This window comes from Vulpes vulpes, chromosome X (assembly GCF_048418805.1).
Source record: "Vulpes vulpes isolate BD-2025 chromosome X, VulVul3, whole genome shotgun sequence".
Classification (NCBI taxonomy): domain Eukaryota; kingdom Metazoa; phylum Chordata; class Mammalia; order Carnivora; family Canidae; genus Vulpes; species Vulpes vulpes.
In genome coordinates, this window is record NC_132796.1 from 35,557,292 (window position 1) to 35,569,371 (window position 12,080).

At 38.6% G+C, this 12,080-nt stretch overlaps 1 protein-coding gene across 9 annotated transcripts in view; it reads left to right on the forward strand.

The window, feature by feature from the left end:
- Nucleotides 1–12,080, forward strand: part of USP9X (ubiquitin specific peptidase 9 X-linked) — a 482,011-nt gene that overhangs the window by 415,113 nt on the left and 54,818 nt on the right. For all 9 annotated transcript variants that reach the window (XM_072744845.1, XM_072744840.1, XM_072744842.1 and 6 more), the window contains 5 exons: nucleotides 336–431; nucleotides 1,054–1,265; nucleotides 2,553–2,793; nucleotides 7,875–8,024; nucleotides 9,228–9,348. In XM_072744845.1, the coding sequence (XP_072600946.1) occupies nucleotides 336–431; nucleotides 1,054–1,265; nucleotides 2,553–2,793; nucleotides 7,875–8,024; nucleotides 9,228–9,348 (820 nt within the window). The remainder of the gene's footprint in view (nucleotides 1–335; nucleotides 432–1,053; nucleotides 1,266–2,552; nucleotides 2,794–7,874; nucleotides 8,025–9,227; nucleotides 9,349–12,080) is intronic.

Sequence of the window (12,080 nt, forward strand, 5' to 3'; positions counted from 1 at the left end):
CTTTTTAAATAATTTGAATTTCTCCTTCAGTGTCTGACAACTTGGTTACCAAGGTGTCAATTTACAGGGTTAATAACTGGTCAAAGTGTATTTTATTGTTAGTAATATGTGCCTTCCATTCTTAAACAAATTGCTTTATTCAAAGACTAGAATTTTGCATTTTATTACTCTTTTTTTGGTCTATTTTCTCACTTAATTTTACTTGATTTGCTTGATTATCAAATATATCCCCAAATTATAGAGTACAGTGTTGAAAATAACCGAGGGAATAGTTTGAAATGTCCAACTAAAATATTTCATGAAAGTTATTTACACTTGAATCTGTTTGAACCTAGGTTGTGATTCAAAGTAATGATGATATTGCCAGCAGAGCTATAGATCTCCTTAAAGAGATATATACAAACCTTGGTCCGAGGCTACAGGTCAATCAGGTGAGGATTGACATCCACTAAAACTTCCACAAATTAGAATTCTTATTAAAGAACTCTATCGCTTAAAAGAATTTTTTCTTCAATTCTGAAATAACTAAATTGTTTTGTTTCAACTCCTTTTAAAAACATAGCAAAAGGGGCACCTGGGTGGCTCATTTGGTTGAGCATCGGACTCTTGATCTCAGGGTCGTGAGTTCGACCCTTGTGTTGCTCCATGTTGGGCATGGAGTTAAAAATCCATCGATCTATCTAAAATATTTAGTCTGTATCTCCATTATATAAAATGCTGTCCAAATGAATCTTGATAATTATGTGAAGTGATTATTTTGCGTATAATTATGGCATGAGATTTCAACTGAATTTATTTTGATTCTACAACCTACTCTGAAGTTCATACTTGTTAACTTACATAACCATAGCTTCCCTTGACAAAACATAGTATGTTTTATTATCAGTATAGACTTTGGTGAAATATGATTGCAGTTGAGAGCTATCTTTAAAGTAGTTATTGCCATCTTTAATTGAATTATTGTTTTTATGTGTATTTTTTTTTTTTTTTTTTTTTTTTTTTTTTACATTTTAAAGCATCTTGGACTGTCTTTATTTGGCCCATTATTTGTAGGTGGTGATCCATGAAGACTTCATTCAGTCTTGCTTTGATCGTTTGAAAGCCTCTTATGACACGTTGTGTGTCTTGGATGGTGACAAAGACAGTATTAATTGTGCAAGGCAGGAAGCTGTTCGAATGGTTCGTGTATTAACTGTGTTAAGGGAGTACATAAATGAATGTGACAGTGATTATCACGAGGAAAGAACAATTCTACCTATGTCAAGGTTTGTGAATAACTGATCCACTAATTATTTGGTATTTCTTAGACCTTTTTTTTTTTTACAGGATACAGTTTTTGCTTGTTGTTTTGTTAGAGCATTTAGTTTTCTTTCTCTCTCTCTCTCTCTTTTTGCCGTTGACTTTTGTACCTGTTAAGTGTTCCCAAGGATCAGTATGCAGTTGAAGTATTTTGATGACATTCGTTTATATAGTTAATCGCACAAGAGATTGGAGAATAATTGGAAAAAACTCTTAAGAGCTGCTTTTAACAGCTGATATAGCAAGAAGTACTTCCAAATGATCTAAATACTTCCAAATGATCTGTTTATAGAATGAATGCTATCATTATTTAAGAGTTTTCCTTGCTCATTCTAAAATTATATAAAGTTGCTTCTTGAATATAATTTTTAGTTGTATCTTACCTATAACAAGATATTGTCAAATATTATTTGGGGTGTGAAGTTTGAAAAGAACAATTTTTCAGAAAAACTTTCCATATTTGCATTTTTGTTAATAATATCAAGCTAAAGTTTATCTTTCACATATAAAAATAGCCTTAATGGGGGATCCCTGGATGGCTCAGTGGTTTAGCGCCTGCCTTTGGCCCAGGGAGTGATCCTGGAGTCCCGGGATTGAGTCCCACGTCAGGCTCCCTGCAAGGAGCCTGCTTCTCCCTCTGCCTGTGTCTTCTTTTTTTTTTTTTTTTTTTAATTTTTATTTATTTATGATAGTCACAGAGAGAGAGAGGCAGAGACATAGGCAGAGGGAGAAGCAGGCTCCATGCACCGGGAGCCCAACGTGGGATTCGATCCTGGGTCTCCAGGATCGCGCCCTGGGCCAAAGGCAGGCGCCAAACCGCTGTGCCACCCAGGGATCCCTGCCTGTGTCTTCTTTTTCTCTTTCTTTCTCTCTCTCTCTCTCTCTCTCTCTGCCTTTCATGAATAAATAAATAAAAATTTTTTTTAAAAAAATAGCCTTAATGAGTTGTACTTTTATGACATTAAAATAAGAGTATTAACTCAGATCTCTGATTTAATTTCTTTAGACATCTCATTTTCTGCAAGTATAGGTACAAGAATAACTGGAAAATGATTGTTGTATTTTGAAGATCACTTAAAATATTTGTAATTAAAAGGCAATATATTTTGATTTTCAAGGTCCTAAAAATAAGTATCCTTAGTTCGCTTTCTCTTTTTTAATGAGAAAATATTCAACATTAAATACCTAGCTTAATTTTCCTTGCAAGAAGATAATAAAAATCTGCTAAGATTTTTTTTTTTTTCCCCCTCCAGAGCTTTCCGTGGTAAACACCTCTCTTTTATAGTTCGATTTCCAAACCAGGGCAGACAAGTTGATGACTTGGATGTGTGGTCTCATACAAATGATACGATTGGTTCAGTACGACGATACATTCTCAATCGTATTAAAGCCAATGTAGCCCATACAAAAATTGAGCTCTTTGTAGGCGGTGAACTGATAGATCCTGCAGATGACAGAAAGTTGATCGGACAATTAAACTTAAAAGATAAATCAGTAAGTATCTATGATTACCAAACTTTTCAAGAATGTCAAATGGAGACTATTTTTTCATCTCACTGGTAAACATTTCACTCCATAAATGTTCTTTATTATTTATTATTTTTTTATTGGAGTTCAATTTGCCAGCATATAGCATGACACCCAGTGCTCATCCCGCCAACTGCCCCCCTCAGTGCCCGTTACCCAGTCACCCCAACCCCACCCGCCCACCTCCCTTTCCACTACCCTTTGTTCATTTCCCAGAGTTAGGTGTGTCTCATGTTTTCTCATCCTCACTGATATTTTCACTCATTTTCTCTCCTTTCCCTTCCATTCCCTTTCACTATTTTTTATATTCCCCAAATGAATGAGACCATATAATGTTTGTCCTTCTCCTGTTGACTTATTTCACTCTGTATAATACCCTCCAGTTCCATCCACGTCAAAACAAATGGTGGGTATTTGTCGTTTCTGGCTGAGTAATATTCCATTGTATACATATACAATATATACATATACATGTACAATCTTTATCCACTCATCTTTCAGTGGACACTGAGGCTCCTTCCACATTTTGGCTATTGTGGACATTGCTGCTATAAACATTGGGGTGCAGGTGTTCTGGCGTTTCGCTGCATCTGTATCTTTAGGGTAAATCCCCAGCAGTGCAATTGCTGGGTCGTAGGGTAGCTCTATTTTTAACTCTTTGAGGAACCTCCACACAGTTTTCCAGAGTGGCTGTACCAGTTCCCATTCCCACCAACAGGGCAGGAGGGTTCCCCTTTCTCCACATCCTCTCCCAACATTTTTTGTTTCCCGTCTTGTTAATTTTCCCCATTCTCGCTGGTGTGAGGTGGCATCTCATTGTGGTTTTGATTTGCATTTCCCTGATGGCAAGTGATGCGGAGCATTTTCTCATGTGCTTGTTGGCCATGTCTGTGTCTTCCTCTGTGAAATTTCTGTTCATGTCTTTTGCCCATTTCATGATTGGATTGTTTGTTCTTGGGTGTTGAGTTTAATAAGTTCTTTATAGAACTTGGAAACTAGACCTTTATCTGATATGTCATTTGCAAATATCTTCTCCCATTCTGTAGGTTGTCTTTTAGTTTTGTTGACTCTTTCTTTTGCTGTGCAGAAGCTTTTTATCTTGATGAAGTCCTAGTAATTCATTTTTGCTTTTGTTTCCCTTGTCTTCATCGATGTATCTTGCAAGAAGTTCCTGTGGCTAAGGTCAAAAAGGGTGTTGCCTGTGTTCTCCTCTAGGATTTTGATGGATTCTTATCTCACATTTAGAACTTTCGTCCATTTTGAGTTTATGTTTGTGTCTGGTGTAAGAGAATGGTTTAGTTTCATTCTTCTGCACATGGCTGTCCAATTGTCCCAGCAGCATTTATTGAAGAGACTGTCTTTTTTCCAGTGGAAGTGGATAGTCTTTCCTGCTTTGTTGAATATTAATTGACCATAGAATTGAGGGTCCACTTCTGGATTCTGGATTCTGTTCCTTTGATCTATGTGTCTGTTTCTGTGCCAGTACCACACTGTCTTGATGATCACAGCTTTGTAGTACAAATTCAGGTCTGGCATTATGATGTTGCCAGCTCTGGTTTTCTTCTTTAATATTCCTCTGCCTATTTGGGGTCTTTTCTGATTCCACACAAATCTTAAGATGATTTGTTCCAAGTCTCTGTAGAAAGTCCATGGTATTTTGATAGAGATTGCATTAAATGTGTAAATTGCCCGGGGTAACATTGACATTTTCACAATATTAACTCTTTCAATCCATGAGCATGGAATATTTTTCCATCTCTTTGTGTCTTCCTCAGTTTCTCTCAGAAGTATTCTGTAGTTTTCAGGGTATAGATCCTTTACCTCTTTGATTAGGTTTATTCCTAGGTATCTTATGCTTTTTGGGTGCAATTATAAGTGGGATTGACTCCTTGATTTCTTTCTTCCGTCTCCTTGTTAGTGTATAGAAATGCCACTGGTTTCGGGGCATTGATTTTGTATCCTGCCACACTGCCAAATTGCTGTGTGAGTTCTAGCAATCTTGGGGTGGAGTCTTTTGGGTTTTCTATGGTCAGTATCATGTCATCTGCAAAGAGGGAGACTTTGACTTCTTCTTTGCCCATTTGAATGCCTTTTATTTCTTTTTGTTGCCTGATTGCTGAGGCTAGGATTTCTAGTACTATGTTGAAAAGCAGTGGTGAGGGTGGACATCCCTGTCTTGTTCCTGATCTGAGGGAAAAGGCTCTCAGTGTTTCCCCATTGAGAATGATATTTGTTGTGGGCTTTTCATAGATGGCTTTTAAGATGCTGAGGAATGCTCCCTCTATCCCTACACTCTGAAGAGTTTTGGTCAGCAATGGATGCTGTATTTTGTCAAATGCTTTCTCTGCATCTATTGAGAGGATCATATGAGTTCTGTGAACTCCATCTGGTCCAGTGTATCGTTGAAAGCTCTTGTTTCTTTTGAGAGGTTGTGCTTAGATCTGTACTTTACAGAAAGCACCGTGTTGAAGTCTCCCAGTATTAGTGTATTATCTAAGTATGTCTTTATTTTGGTTATTAATTGATATACTTGGCAGCTCCACTTTAGGGGCATAAATATTCAAGATTGTTAGGTCCTCTTGTTGGATAGATCCTTTAAGTATGATATAGTGTCCCTCTTCATCTCTTACTCTGGTCTTTGAGATAAACTTTAATTTATCTGTTATGAGGATGGCTACCCCTGCTTTCTTTTGAGGACCCTTTGAATGGTACATGGTTCTTCAACCTTTTATTTTCAGGCTGTAGGTGTCCTTAGGTCTAAAATTTGTCTATTGTAAACAGCAAATAGATGGGTCTTGCTTTTATATCCAGTCTGAAACCCTGTGCCTTTTGATGGGGGTCATTAAGCCTATTCACGTTCAGAGTTACTATTGAAAGATAGGAATTTAGTGTCATCATAATACCTATTCAGTCCCTTTTTTGTGGATTGTTTCCTTGGACTTCCTCTTTCTTTTACAGAGTCCCCCTTAATATTTCTTGCAGAGCTGGTTTGGTGGTCACATATTCTTTCAGTTTCTGCCTATCTTGGAAGTTCTTTATCTCTCCTATTCTGAATAAGAGCCTTGCTGGATAAAGTATTCTTGGCTGCATGTTATTCTCATTTATGACCCTGAATATATCCTGCCAGCCCTTTCTGGCCTGCCAGGTCTCTGTGGAGAGGTCTGCTGTTAACCTAATACTTCTCCCCATAAAGGTTAGGGGTCTCTTGTTTCTTGCTGCTTTAAGGATTTTCTGTTTATCTTTGGAATTTGCAAGTTTCATTATTAAATTTTGAGGTGTTGAACAGTTTTTATTGATTTTAGGGGGGATCTCTCTATCTCCTGGAGCTGAATGCCTGTTTCCCTCCCCAAGTTAGGGAAGTTCTCAGCTCTGATTAGTTCAAATACACTTTCTTGTCCTCTGTCCCTTTCGGCACCCTCTGGAACCCCAATTAAAGTAGATTTTTCCTGTCATTTATTTCCCTTAACCTTTCCTCATCGTCTTTTGTTTTTCTCTTCTTTCCTCAGCTTCCTTCCCTGCCATCAACTTGTCTTCTATGTCACTCACTCTTCTTCCTCATTAACCCTCGTCGTTGGGACCTCCAGTTTCGATTGCATCTCATTTAATTGATTTTTACTTTCGGCCTGATTAGATCTAAATTCTGCAGTCATGCAGTCTCTTGAATCCTTTATGCTTTTTTCCAGAGTCACCAGTAGCTTTATAATTGTGCTTCTAAATTGGCTTTCTGACTTTGAATTGTAATCCAAATTCTGTAACTCTGTGGGAGAGAGTACTGTTTCTGATTCTTTGTTTTGTGGTGAGTTCGTCTTTCTAGTCCTTTTGCTCAGTGCAGAGTGGCTAAAAACAAATTGTACTGGAAAAAGAGAGAATAAAGAGGGGGGACAAACAAAAAAACAAGGAGGGGTATCCTCTGATTCTATATACTGTACGTCCCTAGTCTTCCCCTGGAACTTTCCTGCAGTGCTTGGTCAGGAACTTGCTCTTCCCCTGTCCTTGCAGCTGATCTTCTGCTGTTTTGATTCTCAGGTGTGTGTACCTGGGGGAGCTGCTCCGCCCCTGCTAGGTGCATGGTTCAGTAGGAGCCATTTATCCTGTAAGGCCCCTGTTCCCTGGCACCCTGCTCAGTCCCAGGCACAAGGTGACACCATGAGGAACAACAACAGTGGCAGAGGCCAGCTCTCCAGCTCTGGAGTCCGCTCCAGCAGCAACCACCGCAGTCTCCCAGTGTGCAGGGGCCTGACATTCCAGTGGCCGGGGGTACTGCTCTGCACAGCTTGGGACCACACGGCGGCAGGAGCATCCCTGCTGTCCTGTGTGCTCCCTGGGCCGCACAGCCCCCTCCTCGCAGAGCCGCTGCCTGAGCTGTTCCCTGACCCTGCTGGGCACTCGCTCCATCCCTTTACGGAGCTCAGAGCTCAGCCCACGGTTTGTGGCGCCTTTCCTCTGTTAGTGACCCTGGTGAGCCTGGGGCCATCACTGCCCCTCCTGGGATCCTGCCCGAGTTCCCTGCAAGAGTAAAGTTCCTGCTTCGCTGGGACTGGGTTTTCTTGTCCTTGGGGCACTCGACACCAGGCCTTAGCCTGGCTCCTTGCAGGGGCCCCCTCCCCCTTGGATGCTTTTTTATTTTTATTTTTTTCTGTTTTCCTACCTTGATAGAAGCACGAACTCTTCTCACTGTAGCATTCCAGGTATTCTCTCTTTAAATCTCAGGCCAAATTCGTAGGTTTTCAGGATGATTTGAAAGTTATCTAGGTTAGTTGGTTGGGACAGGTGACTTGGGGATCCTACTCTTCCACCATCTTGCCCCATCTGTTCACTCCGTAAATGTTAATTGAGCTTCTATTCTGTGTAAGGCTCTTTATTAGGTATTTGGATTATAACACTAAGACTCACGTTAAAAACAAAAGTATTTGATTGTTAGGCAGTACCTGTAAATTGTATTTGTTGAAGTGCTGCCAATAGTTTTTTGGTTTGTTGATATGTTACTAATTTCTGTTGTGCATATTTTACCTTGTCTTTGATAGTAACTTAGTATATATTATTTTCAGCTAATTACAGCCAAACTTACACAAATAAGTTCCAATATGCCTTCAAGCCCTGATAGCTCTTCTGATTCCTCAACTGGATCTCCTGGAAACCATGGTAATCATTACAGTGATGGTCCCAATCCAGAAGTGGAAAGCTGTTTGCCTGGGGTGGTAAGTAGATGGTTTGAGCTACCGTAGGCAAGGCATTATGATAGATTCTTTGAGAATAAGGAAATATAGTTGGACCTCATATCGACCACCTACCCCTCACCATCCCCCCCACAAAGTAGAAAATTCAAGTATGCCTTTTAACTCTCCCAAAATTTAACTACTCATAGCCTAGTGTTGACCAGAAGCCTTAATAATACATAATCAGTTGCACATATATTTTGTACGTTATATGTATATTTATTGCATTTTTACTGTATTATATACTGGATATATGCATAATATACTTTTTTAAATAAAGTAATCTACATAATAAATGCTAAGAAATTCATAAGGAAGAGAAAATACATTTACAATACTGCATTGTATTTGCAAGGAAAAAATATGTATATAAGTAAACCTGTGCAGTTCAAAGTCGTTGCTGAAGGGCTAGGTGTATATAGAATAGTTCGTTTTTTGTTTTTTTTTTTTTTTCTGAGAAGCTTACAATTTAATGTGGAAAAATACAAATAACTACATAGTTAACCATCAACTTCAGAATAGATCTGAAAGGTGATTGTAACTTGGTTGAAATTTAAACATTTCCTTTTAGATACAGTATTACATATAGTAATACATTTACGTAAAATTAATCTATTACAACTGAATTACAACTATTGAATATATAAACTTAGAAAAATATCACTGTATTTTGTATTTGTACCACAGAAATAAATCCTTTCTTCACAACTGTTTCTGTAGGAAAATGTCTGCAGTCTTTCTCAACTTGTCCTTAACATACCTTGTATCTCAAGAAACAGTGACTCCTCCTTTCCTTACCCTCTCCTTCCACTCCTCCCCAGAAGAATTTTAATGGCTGTGATAATAACCAGCCACTCCAGTGTCAGAAGAATTGGCCCCTATAACAGGATTAGGAATTTAAGTATTAACAGCCATTATAGCCTTTGGCATGTATGGAGTCTAACGTTTATGTATGAGAGAAATAAAATAATGATAGAGCTGTCACTCAGAAATTACTGGAGATGGCTTGGATAATATAATTCAGTCTGAATCATGAAGGATTTCTACAGATGAAATGTTGGGTAAAGCAGGCCATTTTAGAGACAGTAGAAATGACATAAGCAAAAGTGTGGAAATTAATTACTTGGCTCTTTTTGAGGGTACATGTAATTTATAGGTAAATGTGTTGTATGTTTTGTGTTCTAGATAATGTCACTACATCCCAGATACATTTCTTTCCTTTGGCAAGTTGCAGACTTAGGTAGCAGCCTAAATATGCCTCCTCTTAGAGATGGAGCAAGAGTACTTATGAAACTTATGCCACCAGGTAAGAATTTTTTTATATGTATAATGTTCATAAAATATATGCTGGACAATAATGGAGTGTATTAACATTCTTTCTCTAAATGGAATATGCTTTGTTGTATAGGCCACATCAGGAGTTGACAAACTAAGTACACAGCCCAAATTCACCCCATTGCCTCATTTTGTACAGCCTAGGAGCCAAGGATGATTTTTACATTTTTAAATGGAGGGGGGACGGATTTCAAGAGAATAATATTTTGTGGCTCCTGAAAATTACATGAAATTTACATTTTATTGTCCTCAACAAACTTCTGTTAGTGTACAGGCACGCTCATTCGTTTATATACTATCTGTGGCTGCTTTTGTTTTATTTATTTATTTTTTTTTTAAATTTTTTTATTTTATTTATGATAGTCACAGAGAGAGAGAGAGAGAGAGAGGCAGAGACACAGGCAGAGGGAGAAGCAGGCTCCATGCACCGGGAGCCCGATGTGGGATTCGATCCCGGGTCTCCAGGATCGCGCCCTGGGCCAAAGACAGGCGCCAAACCGCTGCGCCACCCAGGGATCCCCTGCTTTTGTTTTAAAACACTAGATAGTGCAATAGTTGTGGTTGACACCGTATGGTCTGCAAAGCTTTAAATATTTACTATCTGGCCCTTTACAGAAAAAATGAGCCAACTTCTGCACAATGTTATGGGCCATGTGTCATCTGTGACAGTGTTTGTTTATTATTCCTCAGAAACAATTACTTTAACGTGCAGCTTTTTCTTCTATATGTATATACCATTATATCTATAAATAATAACTTAGTACAATTGTGTCCTGTCTATTTTAGATACCTGCTCTTGATTTCTATTGTGGAGATGAAAACTTAAGTCTTTTTTTTTTTTTTTTTTTTAAGAGTTTATTTATTTATTCATGAGACAGACAAAGAGAGAAGCAGAGACACAGGCAGAGGGAGAAGCAGGCTCCATGCAAGGAGCCTGACGTGGGACTCGATCTCGGGTCTCCAGGATCACACCCTGGGCTAAAGGCGGCGCCAAACCACTGAGCCACCGGTCTGCCCTTAAGTCTTATTTTCACATCCTCCTCATTTTTGCTTAAATTCTTTTATCTAAAATTATTTTTTTTCTTTTAATTTTTATTTAATTATGATAGTCACACAGATAGAGAAAGAGAGGCAGAGACACAGGCAGAGGGAGAAGCAGGCTCCATGCACCGGGAGCCCGATGTGGGATTCAATGCCGGGTCTTCAGGATCGCGCCCTGGGCTAAAGGCAGGCGCCAAACTGCTGCACCACCCAGGGATCCCTCTTTTATCTAAAATTAACACTAAAATGTAAATTTACATTTACATTTCTTACTTCAAGAGTACGTGGGAAGTAGTTAGGATTACTGACAAACTTTTTTCCTGAATTTAATAATGTCCACTTTTTCTTTTCTTAATTTTCTGTATGCTTATCACTATTTCATTCCACATACTATTTAGTAACGTTTCAAAATAATTTCCCGTTGTTATTTCCATTATATAATCTGTTATGTTTTACTATTTTCTGGAGCCTTTCTTCCTTCCCCTTGTAGCTGTTTATTCTTTGGTATACAACTACTGTTGTGGGACTTCTTTCTTCACCTTTTCCATGGCAGCATCTCCATTCTCAAGTTCCTATGTCTTGGGTCTTGAAGTTTTTTCTTCCCTACTCCCACAAGGATGTACTCTCGAACCCTGCTTGGGCTGTGATACCTTAGACTATGCACCCCTTTCACATGGAATTTAAATAGCACTATTAAAAATAATATATCTTCAGAGAGAACTTTAACAACTCACCAGGTAATTGAGTGTGCCTGAAGGCTGCCTCAGGAGATAGTAATAAAAAGACATGACGCCAGTAGAAAATGCTGACTTGGTAGTGCTGAGGTAACACAGGGGGAAATATAACTGGGAGATAGATGGGCTGCCATTAAAGTTTGCCTGGGAACCAACACCCAAGAGTCCTGAAAGGCTGGTTGTACACCTCTCAGAATAAGCTCTGCTTGCAGGTCCTCACTTTTCATTTTCCTAAAAAGTTAAAAGGGGTTTTTACTATACAGCTGCCTGGGCCAGGGGTTTTTGGTTGGTTGGTTTTGGGTTTTGTTGTTTTTGAAAGTTAGACCTCATCAATTATATTGGCACCTTCCTCATGATACAGACACCTTTTTATTTGCCATTTGAATATGAGCTAATTAGGGTTTTAAAAACATGTGACAAATGAACAGAGTTTACTTATTTCCTTGAAGGCTAATACTGATAGGTGCTTTATTTTCTTGTTTCCTGCCTGTCTCTTGTTTTTGGAGAGTACCTTTTTTCCTAATAAAAACTTATTTTCCTATTTTTTTTTTTTTAAAGATTCTATTCATTTATTCATGAGAGAGAGGCAGAGACACAGGCAGAGGGAGAAGCGAGAAGCAGGCTCCATACAAGGAGCCCAGTCCTGGACTCGAACCCGGGAATCTGGGATCACACCCTGAGCCAAAGTCAGGCGCCCAACCACTAAGCCACTCACTCAGGCGTCCCTTATTTTCCTATTTTAAATAATTTCAAACTTACATAGAATTATACAGTCTCATTTACCCATCCCCAGATTCAGTAGTTGTTAATATTTTGGTATAGTTGTTAAATCATTCTGTGGTAAGATTTTTCTAACTTTCAGAGAGCAAGTTGTAGATACCCTATTTTTTTTATCCCTAAATACCTACTGGTTTCTAAGAACAAGAAC